General features: G+C 49.4%; 1 protein-coding gene, 2 long non-coding RNA genes and 3 other non-coding genes across 9 annotated transcripts; 2 read left to right on the forward strand and 4 right to left on the reverse strand.

The window, feature by feature from the left end:
* Positions 1-119: 119 nt before the first annotated feature.
* On the forward strand, positions 120-3,038 carry LOC119140566. 2 transcript variants are annotated; one of them, XR_005101647.1, is made up of 4 exons: positions 120-207; positions 1,280-1,469; positions 2,080-2,251; positions 2,959-3,038. It is a non-coding gene; the product is annotated as an uncharacterized LOC119140566 (long non-coding RNA). The 2 variants fall into 2 exon arrangements; XR_005101646.1 differs by having other exon boundaries at positions 120-1,469.
* On the reverse strand, positions 2,631-13,594 carry LOC119140546 (E3 ubiquitin-protein ligase TRIM7-like). Of its 3 annotated transcripts, none has more exons than XM_037371999.1 (8): positions 13,264-13,594; positions 9,439-10,123; positions 7,672-7,767; positions 6,119-6,346; positions 5,447-5,469; positions 4,957-5,072; positions 4,262-4,294; positions 2,631-3,924 (listed from the first exon to the last, which is right to left on the reverse strand). In XM_037371999.1, the coding sequence occupies exons 2-8, from the start codon at positions 9,853-9,855 to the stop codon at positions 3,413-3,415; spliced, it is 1,425 nt and encodes a 474-aa protein (XP_037227896.1). In that variant the 5' UTR covers positions 9,856-10,123; positions 13,264-13,594; the 3' UTR covers positions 2,631-3,412. The 3 variants fall into 3 exon arrangements, with proteins under 3 accessions (XP_037227896.1, XP_037227895.1, XP_037227894.1); XM_037371998.1 differs by having other exon boundaries at positions 6,119-6,349; positions 9,439-9,857; positions 13,264-13,451; XM_037371997.1 differs by having other exon boundaries at positions 6,119-6,349; positions 13,264-13,451.
* LOC119140568 lies at positions 3,523-10,628 on the forward strand. The gene is made up of 4 exons (XR_005101649.1): positions 3,523-3,611; positions 4,973-5,147; positions 7,519-7,659; positions 10,327-10,628. It is a non-coding gene; the product is annotated as an uncharacterized LOC119140568 (long non-coding RNA).
* On the reverse strand, positions 12,478-12,550 carry TRNAK-CUU. The gene has a single exon. It is a non-coding gene; the product is annotated as a tRNA-Lys (tRNA).
* On the reverse strand, positions 12,831-12,903 carry TRNAV-CAC. Its single transcript has one exon. It is a non-coding gene; the product is annotated as a tRNA-Val (tRNA).
* On the reverse strand, positions 13,081-13,153 carry TRNAK-CUU. The gene has a single exon. It is a non-coding gene; the product is annotated as a tRNA-Lys (tRNA).
* Positions 13,595-13,612: the final 18 nt, after the last annotated feature.

Below are 13,612 nucleotides of genomic sequence, written 5' to 3' on the forward strand. Positions count from 1 at the left end.
TTTGAGCCAGATGTGGGTTAGCAGATAAGAGGCTGGAGGGCAGGGCTGCTCTTCAGCAGGGCTGGGATGGGCGGGAGAGGTAGCTGGGGAGGAATCTCATGTAAACTGGGGCGGGATATCCTCCCCACACCAGGACCAACTATGGAACGGGACCTCAGGGTCCTGGAGGTGACAAGCTGTCAATGGTGGTGGGATTGTGCACCAAAGGTATCAACCCCATGTGGGGCTGCATTAGCAAGAGTGGTGGTGGTGGTGGGGTTGCTCCCCTCCATCAGCACATGTGAGGACATATCTGTGTACAGGGGCCAGTTTGAGCCTTCCCAGTACAAGGCAGACAGGGTCAGGCCACCAAACTGAGGCCCAGGATAGGTGGAGAGAGACTGGGAATATCCAGCCTGGAAAAGAAAAGGATGGAATCGCTGTCTGCAGCTGCTCAAAAGGGTTAGAGAGAGGACAGAGCCAAACCACATCTCTCCATGCCTCTCATTATACCTTTTTAATTGTTTAATTACCCATTTAGGCTGCTTAAACAGACCTCCTGGGCCCATAGTCATCCTTGCCCTGCTTTTTTCGGCTTTCCTAGGCATCTACTATTGAGAAACAGGGCAAGGACTTGACGGACCTTCACCTGAACCCCTGTGTCTGTTGTATATTCTCAAGGAAAAAGTCCATTCTCCTGCTTGACTAAAATGCAGTACATCAGGGATCATGTGGAAGCACCACCAAAAGGAGCGGCCCCGAGAGGGCTCCACGCCTCCCCACCAAGAAGCACAGTGGCATTTTCCTTTCCAGACCTGCACACAAATTTCTCCATAGCCTCCTTGACAACTGCAGTTTGTGAAATCACAGAATTTCTTTTCCAGCTAAGGGGAAACATCAAGTGACTGTGAGGATGTTTCCCTCTTGTACCTGGAAGGAAAGAGGGGATGTATTTACACGTAGTTGTAGTTTGCTCCTCTGTGTTTTATCAGCAGTCGGGATTCGTGGAGGGAAGATGATGGCTCAGCACTGTATCGTGCATCTTAGCAAACTATACAATGTGATCACACATCACCCTTGCAGATGTTCACTGATCTGCTTCAGCTGTGAAAGGATGAGGTTGAGGTGGTTGTGTCAGGGTCCTAATGGCAATTAACAACCCTATGCAGATCCACTTGGGACCCCCCACCCCCACCCATGGTCCAGGGGCTCTATTTAAGTTCAGCCCTGGAGCATCCATGCATGGCTATGGTTGCTGCTGATCCACATGAGATTGAAATGCCTCTTGCTCTTATTTCAGAAGCTGCAGCTGGGTCTGAACTTGTTCCTGAGAAGAAAGAACTGAGTCCTTTGTTTAATGATATTGTTGTCTGCCATCAGATCTGGCTCATTACTATTGCAACGCCAATGATGCTTCCTGATGCACAGCTGGCTCAAAACTCATCCTGGGTCTTTCTAGCTTCTCTGTTGCAGGAAGAAAGAGATTTCAGGTTGGTCTGAGCTGCCCATAGTGGCATTATTGCTGGAAAGTACCTTGTGAGGTGTGAAGCCAGGAGATAAAAATAGCTCAATGCCAAATTAGAGCAATGCAAGCAGGCCAGCTGAAGAGTTTTCACATCTAACACCAGCCAGTCCGCAGCAGCAGGAGACAGATAGGTCTGGCACTGGCATCTGCTGCTGATGTAAGGAAGTTTCAGTCACTGGAGGATGGCATTTTGCTGCTGGGAAGTAGCAGTTAGACAGCTGGGAAGGAGGAGAATTGGAGATGCCCATCCCATATTTACCCTTTCCTGAAGGCACCGGGATTTTTCAGTCTCCAGAGCCTGTCTCTCAGATCAGTGGAGACCTGTGGATTTGATGACTTGACAGCAGCCAGAACAGGAGTTTCACACTCTACTAGCACCTAAGAGAGGTTGTGCTGCAGCTGGGGTGGGAGACAACAACTGGCTGAAAATGATTCTGAGATATCAGAAGTGACAGGACCTGGCTAGGACTTGGGAAGGACCTGGGCACCCTTCAGGACAGCATCTGTAGAGGTGTTTGGGAGGACTCAACATCTCCCGGGTGACCCTAAACATTCAAATGTACAATTCACTGCAGGGCAGGGCCTTCCTGGCTGTCAGAAGAAATTTCTGCTGCTCCTGACCCCTGGGACATCAGCTTTGCCCTTTGGGTAAGGTGGGACATCAGACTAACATCCCGCAGAGACTGCTATGGATCAAAAATGCTCACACTTCCCTGAAGACTCTTGGTGCCTCCAGAACCTTGCAAGGTACCAGCAGGTTTCTCTGACCTGCAGCAACATAGCTGAGAGCCTGGACTGATCGTCTTTCCTTTGTTTTCCTGCTCTTTAAATGCCTTTTCTTTCAAAAATTGGTGTTGTCCCTTCTTTCCAGCATCCTTCATTTCCTATGGCCAATCAACTGATTTCCAGTCCAGGTGGGTTTTCAGGCACATAGGCAGGAAGAGTTGGTGCTATTCCTTTCCATCACAGCAGCGATGAAGTAAGAAAGGCTTCATTAAGTGCTTTCATTTGAGGTTTACAAGAAAGAGGTCAAGGGAGGGCAGCAAAGCTACCAGGGTTTGCCATGCTAGCAGTGGCACAGCACCATTTTCCCAGTTTCTCTCTAACAAGAAAGAGAAAACAGCCCTTGAAATACAGAAAGAATCTTTAATACAGTCATTCTGCGTATAAAAATTTATATAAACCTGCTTACTAAGCTTCCTGTCCCAAATGTATATATATAAATTGCAGAAAGGTAGAGTTCAAGCTCTTTCTGTTCATCTTTATTCCTCCACCCTCTGATTTCTCCCACCCCACAACTGAGAAACACGGCTGAAAGCCATAGGGTTCAACACCAAAGCCTTAAAATGTGTATGTTCTTGCCAATACTGTCAGGTTTTTGGCTCCTAAGAGGTCTTGGTGAGAAAACAGCACATATTACACTTAATTCACTGATATACTCTTTTCCTTTCTAGTAACTAAACCAGGAACCAAAGTCAGCTTCTTCAGCCCCACAGGAACATCATTACTGAATGTCAACAGGCAACACCATTGAACGTCAGGGTAAGGAAAGATGGGAAAGGATGGGAGAAGAGTAGAAGAGATTTAAAGCTGTGAAATTGGTGTCCCAGGGGCTGTTGCACAAATTATAGGCTTCATTTCCCTGCTTGTCCCAGGGTGATATTCCCCAGCAAAATCTTGGAGAGTACCCAAGTGTTAACAAATCCAGAGGTCTGCCCAAGATGGTCCCTTCTTAGTCTGCTGCTCTTGAAAACCCCATGGGAATGAGATTCCAAGTGGACACCGGGACTCATTTGCTCTGCTTTATTCTTTACCATCCACAGAGTCCCAAAAAAATGGTGTGGTTTCCTGGATCAAACCAAAGGCTTGTCCAGAGCATGTGATGTCCATCTTGCTGCCCATGCTGTCTTAGGGAGCCAGCTGGATGCTGGACTCCCAAACCCAGAAGAAAGGCAGGATTTTCTCTCCATTGAAAGAAGTCAGAGGAAAAGCAAAAGCCAAGGTCTCGTTATCAGCATCAAAGAAAGCCACGTGTCCCTTCTCGTAATCGAGAGAGACCCGGATAGTCCTTGGTCTCCCATTCAGAGGCTGAACAGTTTCAAAAGAGGTGAAAGCTTGAAACTTGTCCCCACAGATGCCAACAGCCCATATCCCCTGGGAAGGGTCAAGATTAATCCAACCCTTTCTCCACGCCGAGTCTCTGGCCACCCCCACAGCCCAAAATCCCCTGCTCCCCAGCTGCACTTCCCAGTAGTGCCTCCCCACCAGGAAGCCTTCGCAACCCAAGACGGAGCAGTAGGTATCAAATCTCTGGGGATTGTTGGGCAAATTCTGGGGTGTTTCATCCCACCTCACACTCCTCCGGTCCTCGGAGAGAATGAGGTGGGGGTTTGCTGTGTCTGGATCCAGAGTCACGTTCGCTGATGGGAAGGAAAGTGCAAGAGAATAAAAACAGCATGTCAGAGGGAAGGTGGCGGATATTTCTCTCCATCTGGACCCTCCTGGTTTTTTTTTTTTTTCCAGGAATGAAACCTTGGCCTGACGGAAGCCATTCAGTAAAGGCTTTCTCCATGAAATATGCCATACAGATCTATTTAAAGGCTGTAATGATTTGTGCTATTTTTACCTCCCATCAAAGGGGAATAGGAATCCATCTTGCCAGCCCACCAGGAAAGTGTGAATTCCCTGCTTTTGCTGTCTTTTTTCACTTGTGCCCCCTTTTTCACTCCAGTATACCTCCAGTCTCCCATGACTTACCCCATTGCACATCCAGTTCAACTGGGAGGCTCTCTGGAAGGAGAGAGAAGTGCTATTAGTTTGTTTAGGGGGGAGAGCAGGCGTATTAGACAGGGGTAAATAGAAGGGAGTGCTCTTTTCCTCCTGCAAAACAAGCAAAACCACCAGGTGAACAAGCCCAGCTCATGGATAGACGGACCTTCAAACCCAATATACCAGTTTTATGAGATTATTTCTTGAATTCAGAGTTCACTCCACCAATTACTAATTGGAGATCAGAGGAGGGAATGGGGCAGTTGTCTGAACACGGAGAACGGTCTCAAAATAGCTCATTCAGGGTTTATCTATGCATACACCACCATCTGTCTGCAACAAGTTGGCTTTTCACGCTGACTCCCTTGCGGATGGCTAGATGCTACCTACAGCCTCTTTGGTTTAAATAGGATAGGATGGGAACCAAGAATGTGATTAATTTCCTTCTGTAGCCAAAGGGAGGGGCTTGCTCTCTTCCTTCCCGTTACTCAGGCACTCAGACCTGTGTGCCAATACGCCTGAGAACACAGTACCCTTCCCTTTTCCAGCTCCAGCCCCAGATAAGAGGGTTACTGAGTAACTCATCGTTAGCATTCCTTAGCTGGGGCTTTATGCTGGCAACTGGCTAGTGTTCGCTCCTTTCCAGCTGCAGAATGGTGTTTAATTTTCCCCTTCTTTTGTACCTTTGAATTTCCTCAGGGCTTCCTTCAGAACAAGGTTTTTCTGAGATAAATCCTTGAGTCTCTTTTCCACTCTGGGAAACTTCTCTGTCAGTTGCTGGGAAATCCTTGCTTCACACCTGGAAGGAGAAGACTTTTGTATTCCTTTCTTGCTGAACGAGCTACGTAGAGACACTGTTTAGAAAACCTGCTGGGTAAGCTTATTTCTCCCCAGGCATCAGATTGGGTCAGTTGAGAGATTGCTGGGCATATCAGTGGTCCCAGTGTCACTGTGGAGGACACCCACTTGCTCTGGATGTCCTCAGTGATGGATATTGGCTTCCTCCAGCTGAAGGGAGGAGGTGATGGGGACATGATCTCAGCCCAGGGCCATCTGCTCCCTGCTGGGGACACCAGTAGAGAGGATAACCCCTCCTGCACTCCACCTTTTGTGTCTGCTTTGTGACATTGTGCTGGGGACAACTGTCCCCTCTGGAAAGGGAGAGCCACGTACCTGGTCAAGGCACTCCTGGCATCCTAAAGGAGAAAGAAGATGGGAATTAAACCTTGTGTGATCTTCAGGCCCATTTCTATCTCCTATCTCCCTCAGATGTTGTTTGCAAGCACATTTTGCTTGGTTTAGATTTTCTTGTGCCAGCACAGAGCAAGATCAGGGATACCTTGTGCTCATCCAATGGCCCATTTGATTGGTCCCTGGCTAGAAGAAATGCTCAGGCACAGCTGGTGGAATATCATATCCACTTCTAAACACTGCTTCTGCTGATTTACTGCCTGCCATTGTCTCTTGGGGAGGGAAAGTGTGGTCCTATGCTAGGTAGCCTCCTCGTCCTGGTCTTAAGCCAGGATTCATTTATTAGCTCTTGCCATAGTCACGCAAGATATGCATCAATCTTTCTGGCTTTGCTTGGGGTTGGGAGGGAAGCGGTGGACACTTCCAAGATGCTGAAACAATAATTCTGTGGTACTTCTCTCCATGGGTTGGATATGACATAGCATAGCTCATCAATATGGATATATGATGTACAATACTTCTTCATTAAATCAGCATCTGAAATAAACTCCTCAAAATGTCAAGGCAAAGAGGCTGAGGAGAGGGGCAGAGAGTACCGCCTCAACAGCACATTCTGAGTGCCACAAACTCTGCTGCCCAGCTCCTCGCTCTCACCTGCAGGGATTTGTTCTCTGGCTGTGGGCTCATCCCCTCCAGCTCATGGATGAGGTTGCCCAGGTGGGAGATCTCCATGGAGATTTTCCTGTCATTCTCCACCTGGGTCTGCACTATCTGCTTCTCCACATCTTCCAGCCACATCAGGAGGAGATGCTCCTGCTCATCCTGGAACTGGTGCAGCTGCTTAAACACCAACATGATTTTCCACCTCTCGGCTCTTGCCTGCTGCTACAAGGAACAGATGGGGAGGGAAGAGAATGGAACAAATCAGAGACGTACAAAACCTGGTTAAATAAAGCAGGAGCAAGGTCTTTAGCTTTGAGGCCAGTCTAAGTCCATAGCGTGTGGCTCTGGGTCCCCTCTGAGCTTCATGTGATGCCCTGTGGAGTCATAAAATACGCCCAGTCTTTTTAGGGGGTTGGTTTTATTTTACTGCTCTAGAACTACTACTGCAGGCAGTGTTGCTTCATGTTTTTCCCACAGCCTAGAAAAGACCAGGCATTGCATGCAGGCATCTGCGAGTATTTGGTGGAACAAATCCTGCTGGGAGAGTGATTGAGGACACTGGGCTGAGAGAAGGATTCCAAAGTGGTGAGATCCTGTGGAGGCTGTTGGAAATGGTCCCTGGCATGTGCAGTTCCCCAGAACTCCCAGGTGTTGGCACTGAGGGCAGTAGCTGGATGGGATGGATCCAAATCCAGGCCAGGGACCATGAGCACGAGCAACCAGCAGCACGTTCTTGGTGCTTTCCTTCCATCCCCACTTTATTTAGCAGGAAAGCCATTGCCTATCTCTGTTCACCTTCACCCAGCAGCCCGCCTGTTCTCATGAAGCTGCAGTGAAACATCTGCCATCCTTTCTGCTTTTGAGGAACTCACCATCTCTCACTTCCTTAGAGCCACAGATACATCCCCCAACCTCTGGTAGGCCAAAACAGGGCTGGGAGGTGGTGGCCGTGGAAACCTCTGGCATGTGGTGCACTCTCCAAAGGAGATGTGTCTGTATCTGGCTGCCCCAAGGTGCCATGAGAGCCACCACCTCACCAGCACTCAGACAGCTATACAGCAGTAGAAAAGCCCCATCAGGGTCCAAGTTGGACACAAGCACCCGCATAGACCTCATGCTCAGTGTGGCTGACCCATCTCCAGGGCTGGGCTGGTAGAAAGCACTCCCAGGGTGCAGCAATCTGCAGCAGAGATGAAGTCCTGGAGCACCATCCTACCACCCCACGGTGTAAATCTCCCCAAGGGGACCCACATGCTCGTCTCCTCTGTCCCAAGGGTGGCTCGGCTGAGCTGCAAGCACCTCCCTTCAGCCATTCGGAAATCACCTCGCTCTCCATTACCCTTTTGCGGCTTCTGATTTCCCCTCAAGAAACATCTGCGTTTCGTTCACAGGGTGCCACACCAAGATGGAGCAAGTGCAAGAGGGCCCTGTCTGGGTAGAGCAGCTGGAGGCGTTTTCCTCCTCACTGCAAATTTAGGTGATGACCGAACATCTTTCAACTTGCAGAAGACTCATCCATGCATCCAGCAGTGGTAAGTACCTACCAGATACTTCTGGCTTCTCTTCTCCCTGGTCAGTTTTAATCCTTGAAGCCTTTCTCTTTCATCCTTGAGGCTCTTCAGTTTGCTTTGGATTTGCTCCTGAGCACAAAAACAAAAACCAACCAACCAAACAAAATAATCTGCAAGTTGTTGGGGAGAGGGATGCACAGCTCCAATGTTGCTGTAGCAAAATCCTGGTGTATTTGAGCATGAGGCCTCCAGAACTTGGGAATATTTAAATATTCTTCACTCTGTTGCCCTTCTTCACCCCTAAAACATTTCTATGAAGCATCTCATGAATGAAGAGTCATGTAAAGGTGATATTTAATATTGCTGCCTTGTTTATACCCCTGTTCTGGTCTTTGCCAGTTCCATCTCCCAGTCTATTTGTGGCCAGTTATTTTCTGCACTCACAGTAATCTGTTCTGTCTTCGATGACTCATTTTATCCCCTCATAAGCATAAAATCAAATATATTTATTTTTTTAACCCTTAATTAGGTCCCCCAAATTGCTGCAACTTCCCATCATCTGCAGAACCAGTGTTTCTGCCCAAACTTCAGCTCCTTCTGCAGACCAAGGAATAACGAGTATGAATACTGTCCCCAGAGTTTGGTTTTAAGGAGGAGATAGAGCACACCTTAGGAACGCCCTTTTTTTTAACATCTGCTCCTAGAAGACCCTCCCATGACAAATACTGATGGAAGTTTGCAGTGCGCACATCCTGCCCCGACCCCCTCTTATTTTTTAGCAGCTTATTTTCTCCCTGCTGCTTATCACTTCTTCCCCACCCCCCCACCCCCCATCGTGTTTCATGCTCACAGCATGACTAATGTCACCTTTCACCTCCCCATTCCCAGTCACTTCTTCCCCTGTGGGCAGGACAAAATGTCACTGAGCTTCCTCTGCACAAGCACTGACTCAGACTCCTCCTCCTGACCCCATCCTCCCTCAAGGGAATTAAAAATACCTCCCAGAAGCACCACAGTTATCCTGAAATAGTTGCTCAGAATAAACTTCCTTCAGGGAGAGATTTGCAGCAGAAAGAAAAACTCGTCCGGGTTTTCCAATCCAATTCTTGCACAAAAACTAGCAGCAAGAGCCCTGCCTGTGCAGAAGGGAGTGAAGGTGGGGTCCAGCCCTGCTAATTTGGGTATTTTCTATGAGCTACCAACCTCAGCTTCCTTTGTAGTTCCCTTGTAGGGTGACAGCAAATAAAGTGGTGGGTTTTTTGTGAAGGAATCCAAGCTGGGTCACCCTGAGCAGCTTAAATTTAAATCCCTCTTTGGAGATCGTGGTGAAAAAAACCAGGCTTTAATCAATTTACGCTGTCTGGGACTGACCCTGTGAGTGGATTTTGCTGGTGGGCCAGGTCTGACCCAGTAGCCTGAAGTCTCTGCTTGCCCCTGCATGCCCCCAAGCTGAGCTGTGCCCCTCACATCTGGTGCATCTGGGCACCTGCAGACCCAGGGTGGCTGCATCACATCCAGGCAGGGCTGCAGCAAAGACAGCAATGCCAAGTAACCCCAGCTAGAGGATCAGCCAGTTCAGCCCAAGCTGCTACATCCCAAATTTTGGGAAATTCTATGGGACAACTTTCCCCGTATCCTCGGGAAAGTGGAGAAGCTGCTGGCTAGCAGACCTCAGCCTCTGATGGGCCAAAAAATATACAAAATAGCCCCCCAAATGAATAAACAAACAAACAAAGCCAAAGAAAAATACCAGAAACAAAATAAAAAATGAGAGCAAAGCACAGCACTGTGATTTCTTACTTTGCACTCCTGGGCAGCTTCTTCGATGGGTGCGACGGTGTGAGCGCGGTGAGCGTGGGAGCGGTCGCACACCACGCAGATGGCCACCCGGTCCTCCTGGCAGAAGAGCTTGAGGGGTTCCTGATGCTTCTGGCACAGGCTGCCTGCTCCGGCCACGTACCCTGCCCGCGAGCTCAGCTTCTTGGCAATTTCTGCCAGGTTCCTCAGCTCACGGTTTGGTCTAAATTTTCTTTTCTGGGCAATTCCTCGGCACTGGGGGCAGGTGAAGCGCCGGTCTGATTTTCCTGAGCATCGCGTGATGCAGTCCCGGCAGAAGCTGTGTCCACAGTTGATGGACACAGGGTCACGGAAATAATCCAGGCAGATAGAGCAAGATGCTTCTTTCTGCAGACTTTCCAGTGGGTCACATTCAGCCATGGCTGAAGAAGAATGACACTGTTACTTTCACTTCATTGATTATTTTTTTTCTTTTGGCAGCAGCTGGGAGTTTTCTTCTTGATTAGCTTTTACTATCTGAACTGGGAGGTCTTGTTTGAAAAGTGCAGACTCGTAAAGGATGTAAAAGGAAGGAGGGGCGGAGAAAGGGGAATTTCAGTCTGTTTTCTGTGTGAAATGCAGATTTGCAACACCCCTCTGAAACCTGAGTCACTCCAAAAGGAGTTTCAAGGTCTTCATGAGTTTTCTGCTAAAGAGAGAAGAGGGAAAAGAAGTTCCTCTTCCTGACTCATGACCTCTGAGTCCCAAATAATGAGTTGACGACAGGGAGTGTTTGGCAGAAAGAACAGCTTATGGATGCCACGGCTCTCTCCCTGCTGCTCACCAGCACCTCTGTGCAGCCAAACCACAAAATTACAACAAGGAAAGCCCTTTTTCCCCTCTTTTTCCCAGGTGTTTTTGAGCCCAGCTGTGTGGTCCACCCAGCAATACCCAAGCCCAGCCCTGCTGCATGCTCCATATCACAGCGGTCAGCATCCGCACTGCTCATTTAGGAAGTGATCCCAGCCCAGAGGAGGGCAGGATGCTCCCACATAACTACCAGGACCGGGAATAAACCCAGCCTGAGGGATCTCCAGGCCAAACCCTGCCCAAGCTGAATCAGCTCGGTGTATATTTTAATTTTCAGCCAGGGCAAATCACCCAAATCAGGTTACAGCCCTGCGACACATTTGTGCATCGTCGTGTAGCTCTTCCCTTCCTCTGTACGTGCTCAAATGAAGGAGTCGCTGGTTTAATTGCAAATGAGTAATCTAAGCTTTGCTTGCTTTGTGGCCACCTCTGCAGCTGCAAGCTGTGGCCATGCAGGACGCTTGCAGCTCCCGAGCTGCAAGAAGTGACTCGACAGAGGAAGTGAATCATGTAGCACCAAAAAAAACCCACCCCAAAACCAAAAGCCAGATTAATGCTTCAGGCATCCTCAGTGAGCTAAGTCAGGGTCACTGCAGTCGTTCCCTGCCCCGAGGTCAGGCACCAGGACTGAACCCTTCTTGACAGGGTTTTGGTTGAGATGCTTTCACGGACACCCCTGTGCTCTCCTCCAGCAATGGGCAATTTTCCGCCTGGGGGAAAGGCTTTTCCTATGTCAAAAATACTCTTGCCTGCACGTTTGGGCATGGGATCTGCATTCCCTGGTACCAAATTAATGGTTGGACTTGATGATCTCAAAAGTCTTTTCCAACCTAAACGATTCCATGATTCCAAATAAATGTTCATCCAGTACCCACCCATGTTGCCCACTGATGCAAATGCTGATCCCAACCTTCAGCATCCTCCCCTGCACCCCTGACCTGTGAAGCCAACAACCCCACCTCCTTCAGCCAAAGCTTTGGGGAAGTATTAATTAACACCAGGCTCGCAACAGGCTTGTGGACAACCCAACCCTCACCAAACCTATCCAGCTGGATGCCAGGTTTCAATACTCAGCATTGAATTATCAGCAAATCCACAGTCCCCTCATTTGCTGTACGGGAGTTTCAAAATCCTGGTCCATCCAGATTTTAAAATCTCCATTTTTTTCTCCTCCCCACAAGGAAGGAACTCAATGTGCTGCAAAGCGTCCTTGGTTATTTTTCAGGTGATGAATGACTTAGCTATTTTTTCCAGTACATCGCAGGAAATGAAGCTACGCTGACCAATCTAAATTCACCGCTGTCTCCCTCCTTCCCCCTTTTTAAGATGAGCAAACTTGACACTTTTTCCAGCAGCATCCCCACCACCCTCCACCACTCCTGATGCCACCTTGGCTGCTCCTTTGATCTCATGGCTCATTGCCACTAATTCAAGATGATTTGAAAATCTCTAGTTCAGCTGAGAAGATGCTGATTTCCTTTCCTCGTTTGCCATTGCAGCCATAATTTTGACCCCTGGTGTGGTACCTGTGGTTATTATACACGGTACCAATCAGTATCTATGGGTGGGGTAACTGTAAGATCATAGCAAGCCCTTTTCAGGAAGGCTAAAGTAAAATAAAACGCCCTTTTCCATTTTTCACAAGTGTGGTAACAATTTGGCCTCAGTTCAAGCTCTGGGGTCTCTCCAGAACAGCAGGTTTTTTGTATACCTCATATATATATATATATATATATATATATATGTATGTATGTATATATATAACTGCTACGACGCTGCAGCTCTTGCTTTCCTCAGGCATTGACTTTGTGCATCAGTGTGAGCTCTTCCACCTCACAACTTCTCTAAATTATGAGTGAAAAAAGCGGTATGTACCTCTAAAACTCAGAGAGGAAGATGAAGCAAAAAAAAACCCCACCAAAACCCTCAGGAAATGAGTGTGGAGGAAAAAAAAGTGGCAGCAAGGGGAATTCACACTGCAGTCCTTTCTGCTTCAAAAGGGAGTAAGAAACGGGCTGTGATGGGGCCCTGATTCCCTGTGTGATGGGAATTGGGCTCGGAAAACTTATATAAAGGAAAAATGATGGAAGAAGGACTGTGATTAAAATGTATACAATGGGGAAATGGTGGAAGAAGAGCTGTGATTAAAACATATAAAGGAAAAAGGATAGAAGAGGAGTAGAAAAATTCAAGCGCCCAACGTGGGGCTCGAACCCACGACCCTGAGATTAAGAGTCTCATGCTCTACCGACTGAGCTAGCCGGGCTGCCGCTGAGCTAGCTCTCTCATAAACCGTCCTGACACTGCAGCCATAACGCTGCAGCAATCGCGGGGATTTAATGGCACCGGGAGCCGGTACCGGGAACCCTCACGGCCCCGGAGCACAGCCGCTCCCCGGTGCGGGGGGAATAGCCGTGTGTCACCCAGCGGCTACCGCCCAGCCCTGCTGCAAGCCGCGAGAGCAGGGTGTGTGTAATCGTTAAAAGTGCTTGTGTGAAGGTGGGGAAGAGAGAATAAAAAGGAAGCGGGAGAAAAATAAAATTCACTGTTTCTGCCCGGTTTCGAACCGGGGACCTTTCGCGTGTGAGGCGAACGTGATAACCGCTACACTACAGAAACACGGTGAAGGAGGTATCGCCCCGCGTGCCTGCGACCGTGCAGCCTGCTTCTGGTGTGGGGGCAACCGAGGGTTGTGGGTCTCGCCGGGGACTCCGCGGCTCCGTCGGAGGGAAGAGTCCAGTGTGGCAACAAAAAAAAGTATACGGGGAGGGGGGGAAATTTAAAAAGCTTTCACGCCGCCCAACGTGGGGCTCGAACCCACGACCCTGAGATTAAGAGTCTCATGCTCTACCGACTGAGCTAGCCGGGCTCCGCGAGCACTGCGCGCTCGCACCACAGGTACTGCCCCAAGCAGCCACGCCTCCTCCCGCGGAGGCCCTGCCCACACCCTCAGCGCCGATTCGTCCCCCGCTTCCAGACCTCCAAGAGCAACGAGATGGGTGGGCACACAAGCCCGACGCCGGGCGGAAAGCACAGAGAGCGCTGGGTCGCCGTAGCCTCTGTCGCCGCTTCCCTCCGCGCTAGCTGCACGGACAACGGGGCCCTCGGAGCCCCACGGCAACACGGGTGGCGGTGACAGCGACGGCCTCCCCGTACCTTAGCAACTGACTGCCCGTGCCTAGAGCGCCACTTCCGGTCATGTGGCGCTAAAGGGGCGGGCGTTGCGGTGGGAGGCCGGAAAGCGGAAGCGTTGCGGCGTTTCCCGTCTGTTGGCGAAGCCCGCACTATAGAGAGCAGCGGCGGCGGGGGCGGGAGAGGGGATAGAGCG

This window comes from Falco rusticolus, chromosome 22 (assembly GCF_015220075.1).
Source record: "Falco rusticolus isolate bFalRus1 chromosome 22, bFalRus1.pri, whole genome shotgun sequence".
NCBI classification, from domain to species: domain Eukaryota; kingdom Metazoa; phylum Chordata; class Aves; order Falconiformes; family Falconidae; genus Falco; species Falco rusticolus.

Coding starts and splice junctions, on each gene's coding strand:
- LOC119140546 (XM_037371998.1), bottom strand. CDS start 9,855: ATGGCTGAATGTGACCCACTGGAAAGTCTGCAGAAAGAAGCATCTTGC. Junction 7,768..9,438: donor AAGCTGCCCAGGAGTGCAAA/GTAAGAAATCAC, acceptor TTTTGTGCTCAG/GAGCAAATCCAAAGCAAACT. Junction 3,925..4,261: donor TGAACTGGATGTGCAATGGG/GTAAGTCATGGG, acceptor CCTTCCCATCAG/CGAACGTGACTCTGGATCCA.